The following is a 14845-nucleotide window of genomic DNA, read 5'->3' as shown; positions in this document are numbered from 1 at the left end:
AAAGGGCATCAGAACCTTGCACAACGTTGAAATCATTCTCCACTGCACTTGAGACAGGTGCATTCCACCTCCTATATCGTGCTCAATTGTATAGGCTTGAATGGCCTTTTGCTGCTCCTCCAACCTCTGAAGCATATAGAGGGTTGAATTCCACCTCGTTACCACTTCTTGCTTCAGATGATGGCAGGGCAGGTTCAGTAGTTTTTGGTGGTGCTCCAGTCTTCTGTACGTGGTGCCTGTACGCCGAAAGTGTCCCGCAATTTTTCTGGCCACCGACAGCATCTCTTGCACGCCCCTGTCGTTTTTTAAAAAATTCTGCACCACCAAATTCAAGGTATGTGCAAAACATGGGACGTGCTGGAATTTGCCCATATTTAATGCACACACAATATTGCTGGCGTTGTCCGATGCCACAAATCCACAGGAGAGTCCAATTGGGGTAAGCCATTCCGCGATGATCTTCCTCAGTTGCCGTAAGAGGTTTTCAGCTGTGTGCGTATTCTGGAAAGCGGTGATACAAAGCGTAGCCTGCCTAGGAAAGAGTTGGCGTTTGCGAGATGCTGCTACTGGTGCCGCCGCTGCTGTTCTTGCGGCGGGAGTCCATACATCTACCCAGTGGGCTGTCACAGTCATATAGTCCTGACCCTGCCCTGCTCCACTTGTCCACATGTCCGTGGTTAAGTGGACATTGGGTACAACTGCATTTTTTAGGACACTGGTGAGTCTTTTTCTGACGTCCGTGTACATTCTCGGTATCGCCTGCCTAGAGAAGTGGAACCTAGATGGTATTTGGTAACGGGGGCACACTGCCTCAATAAATTGTCTAGTTCCCTGTGAACTAACGGCGGATACCGGACGCACGTCTAACACCAACATAGTTGTCAAGGCCTCAGTTATCCGCTTTGCAGTAGGATGACTGCTGTGATATTTCATCTTCCTCGCAAAGGACTGTTGAACAGTCAATTGCTTACTGGAAGTAGTACAAGTGGGCTTACGACTTCCCCTCTGGGATGACCATCGACTCCCAGCGGCAACAACAGCAGCGCCAGCAGCAGTAGGCGTTACACGCAAGGATGCATTGGAGGAATCCCAGGCAGGAGAGGACTCGTCAGAATTGCCAGTGACATGGCCTGCAGGACTATTGGCATTCCTGGGGAAGGAGGAAATTGACACTGAGGGAGTTGGTGGGGTGGTTTGCGTGAGCTTGGTTACAAGAGGAAGGGATTTACTGGTCAGTGGACTGCTTCCGCTGTCACCCAAAGTTTTTGAACTTGTCACTGACTTATTATGAATGCGCTGCAGGTGACGTATAAGGGAGGATGTTCCGAGGTGGTTAACGTCCTTACCCCTACTTATTACAGCTTGACAAAGGGAACACACGGCTTGACACCTGTTGTCCGCATTTCTGGTGAAATACCTCCACACCGAAGAGCTGATTTTTTTGGTATTTTCACCTGGCATGTCAACGGCCATATTCCTCCCACGGACAACAGGTGTCTCCCCGGGTGCCTGACTTAAACAAACCACCTCACCATCAGAATCCTCCTGGTCAATTTCCTCCCCAGCGCCAGCAACACCCATATCCTCCTCATCCTGGTGTACTTCAACACTGACATCTTCAATCTGACTATCAGGAACTGGACTGCGGGTGCTCCTTCCAGCACTTGCAGGGGGCGTGCAAATGGTGGAAGGCGCATGCTCTTCACGTCCAGTGTTGGGAAGGTCAGGCATCGCAACCGACACAATTGGACTCTCCTTGTGGATTTGGGATTTCGAAGAATGCACAGTTCTTTGCTGTGCTGCTTTTGCCAGCTTGAGTCTTTTCATTTTTCTAGCGAGAGGCTGAGTGCTTCCATCCTCATGTGAAGCTGAACCACTAGCCATGAACATAGGCCAGGGCCTCAGCCGTTCCTTGCCACTCCGTGTGGTAAATGGCATATTGGCAAGTTTACGCTTCTCCTCCGACAATTTTATTTTAGGTTTTGGAGTCCTTTTTTTTCTGATATTTGGTGTTTTGGATTTGACATGCTCTGTACTATGACATTGGGCATCGGCCTTGGCAGACGACGTTGCTGGCATTTCATCGTCTCGGCCATGACTAGTGGCAGCAGCTTCAGCACGAGGTGGAAGTGGATCTTGATCTTTCCCTAATTTTGGAACCTCAACATTTTTGTTCTCCATATTTTAATAGGCACAACTAAAAGGCACCTCAGGTAAACAATGGAGATGGATACTAGTATACAATTATGGACTGCCTGCCGACTGCAGACACAGAGGTAGCCACAGCCGTGAACTACCGTACTGTACTGTGTCTGCAGCTAATATAGACTGGTTGATAAAGAGAAGATGTCTATGTAACTATGTATGTATAAAGAAGACTGAAAAAAATCCACGGTTAGGTGGTATACAATTATGGACGGACTGCCTGCCGAGTGCAGACACAGAGGTAGCCACAGCCGTGAACTACCGTACTGTACTGTGTCTGCAGCTAATATAGACTGGTTGATAAAGAGAAGATGGCTATGTAACTATGTATGTATAAAGAAGAATGAAAAAAATCCACGGTTAGGTGGTATTACAATTATGGACGGACTGCCTGCCGAGTGCAGAGACACAGAGGTAGCCACAGCCGTGAACTACCGTACTGTGTCTGCTGCGACTGGATGATAAATGATATAAAAAATATATATATATCACTACTGCAGCCGGACAGGTATATATTATATATTATATAATGACGGACCTGCTGGACACTGTCTGTCAGCAGAATGAGTTTTATTTTTATAGAATAAAAAAAAAAAAAACACACAAGTGAAGTCACACGACGAGTGTTTAACTTTTTCAGGCAATCACAATATAAGTATACTACTAACTATACTGGTGGTCAGTGTGGTCAGGTCACTGGTCAGTCACACTGGCAGTGGCACTCCTGCAGCAAAAGTGTGCACTGTTTAATTTTAATATAATATGTACTCCTGGCTCCTGCTATAACCTATAACTGGCACTGCAGTAGTGCTCCCCAGTCTCCCCCACAATTATAAGCTGTGTGAGCTGAGCAGTCAGACAGATATATAATATATATAGATGATGCAGCACACTGGCCTGAGCCTGAGCAGTGCACACAGATATGGTATGTGACTGACTGAGTCACTGTGTGTATCGCTTTTTTCAGGCAGAGAACGGATATATTAAATAAACTGCACTGTGTGTCTGGTGGTCACTCACTATATAATATATTATGTACTCCTGGCTCCTGCTATAACCTATAACTGGCACTGCAGTAGTGCTCCCCAGTCTCCCCCACAATTATAAGCTGTGTGAGCTGAGCAGTCAGACAGATATATATAATATTATATATAGATAATAGATGATGCAGCACACTGGCCTGAGCCTGAGCAGTGCACACAGATATGGTATGTGACTGACTGAGTCACTGTGTGTATCGCTTTTTTCAGGCAGAGAACGGATATATTAAATAAACTGCACTGTGTGTCTGGTGGTCACTCACTATATAATATATTATGTACTCCTGGCTCCTGCTATAACCTATAACTGGCACTGCAGTAGTGCTCCCCAGTCTCCCCCACAATTATAAGCTGTGTGAGCTGAGCAGTCAGACAGATATATATAATATTATATATAGATAATAGATGATGCAGCACACTGGCCTGAGCCTGAGCAGTGCACACAGATATGGTATGTGACTGACTGAGTCACTGTGTGTATCGCTTTTTTCAGGCAGAGAACGGATATATTAAATAAACTGCACTGTGTGTCTGGTGGTCACTCACTATATAATATATTATGTACTCCTGGCTCCTGCTATAACCTATAACTGGCACTGCAGTAGTGCTCCCCAGTCTCCCCCACAATTATAAGCTGTGTGAGCTGAGCAGTCAGACAGATATATATAATATTATATATAGATAATAGATGATGCAGCACACTGGTCTGAGCCTGAGCAGTGCACACAGATATGGTATGTGACTGACTGAGTCACTGTGTGTATCGCTTTTTTCAGGCAGAGAACGGATATATTAAATAAACTGCACTGTGTGTCTGGTGGTCACTCACTATATAATATATTATGTGCTCCTGGCTCCTGCTATAACCTATAACTGGCACTGCAGTAGTGCTCCCCAGTCTCCCCCACAATTATAAGCTGTGTGAGCTGAGCAGTCAGACAGATATATATAATATTATATATAGATAATAGATGATGCAGCACACTGGCCTGAGCCTGAGCAGTGCACACAGATATGGTATGTGACTGACTGAGTCACTGTGTGTATCGCTTTTTTCAGGCAGAGAACGGATATATTAAATAAACTGCACTGTGTGTCTGGTGGTCACTCACTATATAATATATTATGTACTCCTGGCTCCTGCTATAACCTATAACTGGCACTGCAGTAGTGCTCCCCAGTCTCCCCCACAATTATAAGCTGTGTGAGCTGAGCAGTCAGACAGATATATATAATATTATATATAGATAATAGATGATGCAGCACACTGGCCTGAGCCTGAGCAGTGCACACAGATATGGTATGTGACTGAGTCACTGTGTGCTGTGTATCGCTTTTTTCAGGCAGAGAACGGATTATAAAGTAAACTGCACTGTCCTCACTAGTAAACTCTCTCCACTCAGTCTCTACACTTCTACAGTAACAGTACTCCTCCTAGTCAGCTCCAGTAAATCTCTCTCAGTCTCTTATAATCTAAATGGAGAGGACGCCAGCCACGTCCTCTCCCTATCAATCTCAATGCACGTGTGAAAATGGCGGCGACGCGAGGCTCCTTATATAGAATCCGAGTCTCGCGATAGAATCCGAGCCTCGCGAGAATCCGACAGCGTCATGATGACGTTCGGGCGCGCTCGGGTTAACCGAGCAAGGCGGGAAGATCCGAGTCGCTCGGACCCGTGAAAAAAAACATGAAGTTCTGGCGGGTTCGGATTCAGAGAAACCGAACCCGCTCATCTCTAATAGAAATGCTTCCTTTCAAATACATTAGCCCATCAATGTTGCCATTCCTCTACCTCACACACTCAATTACCAATTAAGTACTGCCCACTATTGGGATAAACAATGCAGCTTTTGTAGTGGAAGCTTGTATTAATAAGATTCTACTTACTTCCAATGGTGGTATTTACAGGTGCCGATATCGTGTCTATAATGTTTTCACCATACAATAGGTTTGAAGTACAGTCGTATTGTGTGTAGGGTTTCAAATCCTTTACTCTGCTTCTAATGGCGTTCTTCCCACCTGAAAGGGATAACATTGCATAGCTTAATAGATAAATCAAAAACAAACCGTTACTTGTATAATATTATGAATATTATTATGGGTTTTGTGCTGGTAACTTTTTGTTGTTTGGTCTGCTGCTATTCACAATAGTTAGCAGGTACACTGGCCTGATTCTGAGAGTAACACACAGCTCCATATGTGGCCGCATACTGAATGCAAATACAGTATTTTGCTAATAGAATGTTAATGCTACTAAAGGCACGTGCAATATTACATACATGTTTAGATGGGATTGGTATGCAATCCTGGCGTACAGGATGCCAGTGGTGAGAATACCAATGCCGACATCCCGATGGTCATGAACCGGAGAGGGGTGAGGTAAGTATTCTACCTACCTCTTAAACCTAACCCTCCCTTACCGCAACGTAAGCCTAGCCTCGCCCCTTAGTGCCTAATCCTAACCTCCCCCTTTGTGCCTAAACCTAACCCCCCTTCCCTGCAGCCTAACCCTAACCCTCCCTCCTTAGTGCCTAAACCTAACAGCCCCCCCCCTCGCAGTGGTGATCCTGACCTAAACCCCCCCTCCCCACAGCCTAACCCTACCCCCCACGATGGTGCCTAAACCTCCCCCCCACTGTCAAATACTAACCCTCCCGGCTAAACTTACTTTCGGGATGCCAACTCTTGGTATTCCGACGTTGGGATGCTGACCTCGTCAAGATTTTGGCATCGGCATTCTGATGGATGTCAGGATTCTGGCATCGGTATTTCAACTGCCAGGATCCTGACAGCCGGGATCTTGAATGTATACAGTTTAGACCACCTTACTTTAAGGGGTCTTTTTGTTATTCCCACATATACCAAATTACAAGTACATTGTTGGGCTTTAAAAAGGGGGAAGCTGCAAGTGAAAGTACTTAGGTACTGTAATTCATAATTGACAAGTGCTGCCAACAGCGCCCCCTAACCTGCAGCGCCATGTGTGAAGCACACTCCACACACACCTAGTTACGGCCCTGGGCCTGGTTAGTACTCGGTTGGATGACCACTTGGGAATACCAGGTTTTGTAGGGTTTTGAATATGTTTTTTGTATCTATAAGGACCATTTTGTATGGCTTCTGCTTTATCATTGCATTTACGCTTATGTGTATCATATTATCATAACACTTTCACTGTGACCATCTCTGTTCTTTGATAGCATTACACTTGAGACATTGGACTCACTCTGTGTTTTTCTCTTTAGAGCATATTTATTAAAAGTTATTTTTTACTGCTTATTCACCTTTCTCTGTGGAATATTGTTTTGAAAAGGGACTTTTATGTTTACTTTTTTTCTTGTAGAAGTGTACAGTAATGTACATACAACTTACCAGGTCCATTGGAATCGATTATGTTCCTATTCACTTTGGTGCTGTTGCTGTAATTTACTTGTTCTGGAAAATACAGTGTGAAATGTGTACACTAACAGGTTGGAAATTGTACACAGAGTTTATATTATGTCTATACAAACACCACTGATAATACATAGAATAAATAGGATTTTAATTACCTACCGGTAAATCCTTTTCTTGTAGTCCGCAGAGGATACTGGGGTCCACATTAGTACCATGGGGTGTAGACGGGTCCACTGGGAGCCATGGGCACTTTAAGAATTTGATAGTGTGGGCTGGCTCCTCCCTCTATGTTCCTCCTACCAGACTCAGTCTAGGAAACTGTGCCCGAGGAGACGGATATACTTTGAGAGAAGGATAGAAAAGGTAGTGGTGAGATTCCGAACCAGCACACACAAACTAGAGGAAAGCCAAGCTAACCAAACTTTGGCCCTCATTCCGAGTTGTTCGCTCGTTATTTTCCTTCGCATCGGTGCGATTTTCTGCTAACTGCGCATGCGCAATGTTCGCACTGCGGCTGCGCCAAGTAAATTTGCTAAGAAGTTTGGTATTTCACTCACGGCATTACAAGGTTTTTTCTTCGTTCTGCTGCTCATAGTGTGATTGACAGGAAGCGTGTGTTTCTGGGTGGAAACTGGCCGTTTTATGGGAGTGTGTGAAAAAACGCTGACGTTTCTGGGAAAAACGCGGGAGTGGCTGGAGAAACGGGGGAGTGTCTGGGCGAACGCTGGGTGTGTTTGTGACGTCAAACCAGGAACGACAAGCACTGAACTGATCGCACTGGAAGAGTAAGTCTCGAGCTACTCAGAAACTGCAAAGAAAAATCTTTTCGCAATATTGCGAATACTTCGTTCGCAATTCTGCTAAGCTAAGATTCACTCCCAGAGGGCGGCGGCTTAGCGTGTGCACTGCTGCGAAAAGCAGCTAGCAGGCGAACAACTCGGAATGAGGGCCTTTAAACCAGGAACAGCAACAGCTGAACCAACAATACTTAACCAAGTAACAGTGCAGGAATAAACAAAGCACTGGGTGGGCACTCAGTATCCTCTACGGACTACGAGAAAAGGATTTACCGGTAGGTAATTAAAATCCTATTTTCTCTTGTGTCCTAGAGGATACTGGGGTCCACATTAGTACCATGGGGATGTACCAAAGCTCCCAAACTGGGTGGGAGAGTGCTGAGGTTCCTGCAGAACTGATTGACCAAACTGAAGGTCCTCAGAGGCCAAAGTATCGAACTTGTAGAACTTGGCAAACGTGTTCGAACCTGACCAAGTAACTGCTCGGCAGAGCTGTAAAGCCGAGACAACCCGGGCAGCCGCCCAAGACGAACCCTCAGTCCTAGTAGAGTGGGCATGTACAGATCTTGAACATGGCAAACCTGCCGTGGAATAAGCATGCTGGATAGTAAGCCTGATCCAGCGTGCAAATGTCTGCTTTGAAGCAGGACACCAAATTTTATTGGGATCATAGAGAACAAACAGCGATTTTCTGTGACGAGCTGTCTGCTTCACATATATCTTCAAAGCCCTCACAACATCCAAGGACTTTGAAGTAGCAGAGGTGTCGGTAACCACCGGAACCACAATAGGTTGGTTGATATGAAACGCAGACACCACCTTTGGAAGAAATTGCTGACGAGTTCTGAGTTCAGCTCTATGTTCATGAAAAATCAAATAGGGGTTTTGTGAGACAACGCCCCCAGCTCCGACACACGCCTAGGCCAAGGCCAATATTGTGACGACATTCCACGTAAGAAACTTGACGTTAACGTCCTGTAAAGGCTCAAACCATTCCGATTGCAGGAAATGCAACACCACGTTGAGATCCCAAGGTGCCGTAGGAGACACAAAGGGCGGTTGGATGTGCAGAACCTCCTTCAAAATGTCTGAACCTCAGGGAGAGAAGCCAATTGATTTTGGAAGAAAATGGATAAAGCTGAAATCTGGACTTTTATGGAGCCCAAACGTAGGCCCACATTCACCCCTGACTACAGAAAAAAGAGAAAACGTCCCAGTTGAAATTCCCAGCAGGAAATTTCCTGTTCTCACACCAAGAGATGTATTTTTTTTCAAATACGGTGGTGATGTTTAGACGTTACCCCCTTTCTGGCTTGGATTAGGGTTGGAATAACCCTATCCGGGATCCCTTTCCGTGCTAAAATTTGATGCTCAACCTCCATGCTGTCAAACGTAGCCGTGGTAAGTCTTGATAGACAAACGGGCCCTGTTGTAGAAGGTCCTCGCGAAGAGGTAGAGGCCACAGGTCCTCTTGGAGCATCTCCGGTAGATCCACATGCCAGACCCTTCTTGGCCAGTCCGGAGCAATGAGAATTGCATGACCTTTTACCATTTTATTCTTTTGATAATTCTTGGGATCAATAGAAGTGGTGGAAACACAAACACCATTTGGTAGACCCATGGAGTCACCAGAGCATCCACTGCCACTGCTTGTGGGTCTCTCGACCTGGAACAATACCGCTTGAGCTTCTTGTTGAGACGAGAGGCCATCATGTTGATTTGTGGCATTCCTTACCGATGTATCAAGCACCCGATCACCTCCGGGTGAAGGCCCCACTCTCCTGGGTTGAGGTCGTGTCTGCTTAGGAAGTCTGATTCCCAGTTGTCTACTCCCGGGATGAAGATTGCCGACAACGCCACTGCGTGTCTTTCCGCCCAAAGGAGAATCCTTGTCACCTCTGACATTGCTGCTCTGCTCTTCGTTCCTCCCTGTCGGTTAATGTACGTTACCACCGTCACATTGTCCGACTTAACCTGAATGGAGTGATCTTGAAGAAGATGTGATGCCTGTAGAAGGGCGTTGTATATGGCCCTTAGTTCCAGAATGTTGATTGGAAGGATGGTTTCCTGACTTGACCATTTTCATTGGAACTGTTCCCCCTAGGTGTCTGCTCCCCAACCTCTGTGTCTGTGGTTAGCAGAATCCAATTTTGAATCCCGAACCTTCGGCCCTCGGTCAGGTGAGAAGTCTGAAGCCACCACAGAAGAGAAATCCTGGCTTTTGGCAACAGACGGATCCTCTGGTGCATGTGAAGATGCGATCCGGACCATTTCTCCAACAGATCCAGCTGGAAGGGCCTTGTGTGAAACCATTCATACTGCAGTGCCTCGTAAGAGGCTACCATCTTCCCCAGGAGGTGAATGCATAGATGCACCGATATCCGGGTTGGTTTTAGAACATCCCGTACCATCGACTGGATTATCAATGCCTTGTCTAAAGGAAGGAATCCTTCTGTGCCTCCATATCCAGTATCATTCCCAGGACGGAAGCCTCTGTGTTGGTTACAGATGAGATTTTGGTAGGTTCATAATCCACCCGTGATCCTGGAATAGTCGGGTGAGAGGCCAATGTTGTCCAACAACCTCTTCCTGGATGGTGCTTTTATCAGCAGATCGTCCAGGTACAGTATTATGTTCACTCCTTGTTTGCAGAGGAGACACATCATCTCCGCCATTACCTTGGTGAACACCCTGCTGTAGAAAGGCCAAATGGCAGGGCCTGGAACTGGTACTGACAGTTCTGTAATGCAAACCTTAGATAAGCCTGATGAGGTGGCCAAATCGGAATATGAAGGTGTGCATCTAGAGACACCAAGAATTCCACCTCCTCCAGACCTGAGATCACCGTTCTCAGAGACTCCATCTTGAACTTGAACACCCGTAAGTACGGGTTCAACGACTTGAGGTTTAAAATGGGCCTTACCAAACCGTCCGGTTTCGGTACCACAAACAGGTTGGAATAATAACCTTTGTTTTGCAGTTGAAGTGGAACTGGAACAATGACCTGAGTCTGTGCCAGTTTTTGAATTGCTTTCTGTAAAGTCATACTTGCTTCTTGAGAAGCTGGTAAGCCTGATTTGAACAATCTGTGAGTTGGGAGTTCCTAAAACTCCAGTCTGTAGCCCTGGGTGATAAAATCTTTGTCCCAGGGATCCTGGCATGATGTTGCCCATATGTGACTGAAATATCTTAATCGGGCTCCCACCTGCCTGTATTCCAGGTAGTGCAAACCACCATCATGCTGAAGGTTTAGAGGAAGCAGAACTGGGGTTCTGTTCCTGTGAACCTGCAGTTGCTGGTTTTCTGGGATTACCTCTATTGCTTTTTAAGGACGTAGAAGAGCCTTTGGTTTTATTTTTAAATTTTGCCGTCCGAAAGGACTGCAGCATTGGAGCCGAGTAGGTTTTCCTAGCTGGGGAAGCTGCGGATGGAAGGTATGTAGACTTACCCACTGTAGCCTTGGAAATCCAAGTATCTAGTTCAGCTCCAAACAGGGCCTTACCTGTAAATGGTAGGTTTTCCATGCCTTTCCTGGAATCCGTGTCCGCAGTCCACTGGCGTAGCCATAGGCCCCTGCGTGCTGACACTGCCATGGCGGTGTTGCGTGCATTGAGCAATCCTATTTCTTTAATGGCATCTACCATAACATTTGCAGAGTCCTGTATATGCTGTAGGAGTAATACTATCTCCCCCCTGGATAAGGAATATAACTCATCAATTAAATTTCCTGACCATTTTGCAATGGCCCTAGTGATCCATGCACAAGCAATAGTGGGTCTCTGGGCCACCCCAGCAGCTGTGTACAGGGATTTGAGAGTGTTCTCAATTTTGCGGTCAGCCGTGTCCTTTAAGGAGGCTGCCCAAGGGACAGGTAAGACTATCTTACGTGACAACCTAGATACCGATGCATCAACAATTGGTGGGTTTTCCCATTTTTTCTTATCATCCTGAGGGAAAGGGAAGGATGTGAGTAATCTCTTAAGGATCTGAAACTTTTTATCAGGATTAACCCAGGTTTCCTCAAACAGAGAATTCAACTCTTTTGATGCAGGAAAAGTAGCTGAGGATTTCTTTTTTACATTAAAATAAGACACCTCATCCTCCTCTTTCACCTTATCAGGAATTTGCAGAATGTCTCTAACAGCTTCTATCAGAGCCTGTACCCCCTGTGACAGAGCTGCATCCCCCCTACTGAGTCCACCTCACCCTCCTCTGCGTCTGACACGTCGTCATCAGTGTCAGTCTGCAGGATCTGGGCCAGTGTACGCTTTTGTGGACAAATGACAGGGGTCTGAGATGCTGGTATGGGAACTGAATCTCTATTTATCAGGTCATCCACAGACTGCCTTGAGTATTGCATCTCTTTCTCATTCTGGGATAATTTATTAGAAATTTTCGAGATCATCCCTTTTAGAGAATCCAACCATGCTGGTTCGGATCCACTAGCCTGAGAATGAGTACTATCCTGAGTACATTGTAGTGATCCCCCTGGGGAAGAAAAGCACTCTGCCATGCATGAAACACACTCCTTAGACATTGTAATGTGAGGTACACACACACACACACACACACACACACACACTCGCAAGAGAAAAAAGGTTAAGGCCAGTTAACCCACACAGAGCCCTTCTAGGGAGATACAGAGTAAGATGGAGCCAGCCACACAGCGCCCTTCTGCTAAAGCTTAAGCCTAGCTGGGTCGCAGACTAAGTACCCTTAAAAGGGTATCAGTACTCTTATACTGCTCCCCCCTTGCTATGACCCCTGGTACCGCTGAGGTAATCTGGAGTCCTTGTGGAGGAGCTGCGATTCTCTAGCAGTCTGCACAGTTAGAGCTGTAGAGGGAAAATGGCACTGGTGAGCCGCTAGATCCGCTCATAGTGAAGCCCCACCCCTTAATGGCGTGCGGTCTTCCCATTTTTTTATACTGGCTGAGGTTTATAATGTGCTTTACAGTGGGTTAGAACCTCTGTAAGCTGCTGCCAGTGTGGGTATTTTGTATTATAAGGCTTCAGCTCGCCTCTCACAGCGGAACACACATAGTATGCCCCTGAAACCTGGAGTCGCAGCCTGCCTGTCATCGCTGCGTCTCCATAGCCTTATGCCACCATCAACACCGGCGACCCACTAACCGGGACGCCGGCTTTCTACTCACCACTCTTCTCAGTTCTGGCTCTGTTAGGAGTGGCGGCGTGCTGCGGGAATGTACGCTCGCCATGGTGGGGCTTGCGAATAGTTCCCTCAGGAGCTCAGTGTCCTGTCAACGGGGAACGGAACCATTAACCCTATGGGAGGTTGTGCCATTCCCCCCCTAAGTCCCACGAAGCAGGCAGTCTGGTGCCAACCAGACCTGCCTGAAAATAACAAATAGAAAAATAAATACAGAAAATTCTTCAGGAGCATCCCTAAGCGTGACCAGCTCCTCCGGGCATATTTTCTAAACTGAGTCTGGTAGGAAGGGCATAGAGGGAGGAGCCAGTCCACACTATCGAATTCTTAAAGTACCCATGGCTCCTAGTGTACCCATCTATACCCCATGGTACTAATGTGGACCCCAGAATCCTCTAGGACGTAAGAGAAAAATGTATGATTATTTACGTCATTATAATTTTCATCTGAAAAAGCATATACAGGTATACTATAACACAGGTTCACATTGGCACCACTGAGTGGTTTCACTTGCATTTCAGTGAACAGGTTTGGCTGGCATTCCTTTGTGTAACAAAAAAAGGGAAGAAAGAGGGTTCGGAATGCCCTAAAGTGGTGCACACAATCTTATATTAAAATATAACTTTTATTATTATATATAATAAAACCAGCGAATTTTAAGAAAAAAGGTAAGAGAGTGTAAATAAGATAGAAATTGTGATTAAAATTGAAAAAGCTGCGCACTAGACGTCATCCGTATAGTTCCTAAATTCTAATATTGGAACAATGAAGAGTGTCCTAGAGGTATATGCTTTCTCTATAACTGTATATCTGTTATTCTAAACTCCTAGAATAAGTGTCTCAATTTTTCAAGTCCCTCTCGGGATATGTACTCTGAGACCGTTATGGAAACAGGACTCCTATTTTCTTAATATATAATAGTAACAAAATGATATTAGTGCTCCAATGGTTTGCTGTGTTAAATAATAAACATAATGAAATGATCTTCCAACAATGTGTGTTATGTTTTTATTGTATCACTGGAATGATAACATAATTCTTAGGCTTCAATTGTACCACAGAGGCATCTGTATATTCTCAGTTCATTTGATACTGTGACATCCACTGTGAATGAGTCATGTGTGTAGTGATACAATTGTAACACATGCAGGATAAACAGCAGGTGTGTGATTCTCAGATTGAACTCTAACAGCCTTATGGTTCTTGGCTGTTTATGTCTGACAATCTAATCTCAGTTTAATTGTGACAATTGTAACACATACAGGAGAGATAGCAGATGTCTGATTCTCAGATTAAACTCTAACAGCCTTATGATTCTTGGCTGTTTATGCCTGACAATCTAATCTCAGTTTAATTGTGACATGAGGATGGACTTATTTGCAGCTCACGTCGCTGCTTATCACAATGGGTTAAACTTTCCCCGTCACAATGTTGATTGGTGATTAATATTCACCTTAACACAGTATTAATTAGGCACTTTCCCCTCGGAATCACTATAATGTTATACTGTATTCGCTCCTAAATTGATCATAAAGGAGCATTCAAAGTTTATTCTTTTGAATTAGATTGAGACAGAGATAGAGCAGGCTTGTTGGATAGCAATTAGGCATTCATTAAGCATGTGAACCATGTCACTGATGCCCCAGTATATATGCAGTCCTTTGAACAGTGCTTTATAGTATAAGTATACTGTTTATGTTAAAACTGAGTACTGCATCTATAAGGACATTAATTAAAGGTATTTACTACATGTCATTAATTCTGCTCAGTAACTTTCAATGCACACAATAGAGTTACATATATTTCTCAATTAAGCTGTTTCCTACTCAAGGAGCACTTGATATATCCTTCACTATGCACACTGAATTTCACAATGCACACTGGAGTCTGGTATCTGACAAGACTGTTTCCTATTTCCCTGCAATTTGCATTGGTATAACATAATTCTTAGGCTTCAATTGTACCACAGAGGCATCTGTATATTCTTAGTTCATTTGATACTGTTACATCCACTGTGAATGAGTCATGTGTGTAGTGATACAATTGTAACACATGCAGGAGAAACAGCAGGTGTCTGATTCTCAGATTGAACTCTAACAGCCTTATGGTTCTTGGCTGTTTATGTCTGACAATCTAATCTCAGTTTAATTGTGACAATTGTAACACATGCAGGAGAAACAGCAGATGTCTGATTCTCAGATTAAACTCTAACAGCCTTAAGGTTCTTGGCTGTTTAT

At 45.0% G+C, this 14845-nt stretch overlaps 1 protein-coding gene across 2 annotated transcripts in view; it reads right to left on the bottom strand.

Moving 5' to 3' along the window:
• The window catches only part of PTPRC (protein tyrosine phosphatase receptor type C), a 494588-nt gene that overhangs the window by 199772 nt on the left and 279971 nt on the right, over nucleotides 1-14845 (bottom strand). For both annotated transcript variants that reach the window (XM_063940133.1, XM_063940134.1), the window contains exons 10-11: nucleotides 6619-6681; nucleotides 5134-5265 (exon numbers count right to left, since the gene is read on the bottom strand). In XM_063940133.1, the coding sequence (XP_063796203.1) occupies nucleotides 5134-5265; nucleotides 6619-6681 (195 nt within the window). The remainder of the gene's footprint in view (nucleotides 1-5133; nucleotides 5266-6618; nucleotides 6682-14845) is intronic.

The sequence above is a fragment of the Pseudophryne corroboree genome, chromosome 9 (genome assembly GCF_028390025.1).
Source record: "Pseudophryne corroboree isolate aPseCor3 chromosome 9, aPseCor3.hap2, whole genome shotgun sequence".
Classification (NCBI taxonomy): Eukaryota; Metazoa; Chordata; class Amphibia; order Anura; family Myobatrachidae; genus Pseudophryne; species Pseudophryne corroboree.
This window is presented reverse-complemented; position numbering and strand designations above follow the sequence as displayed.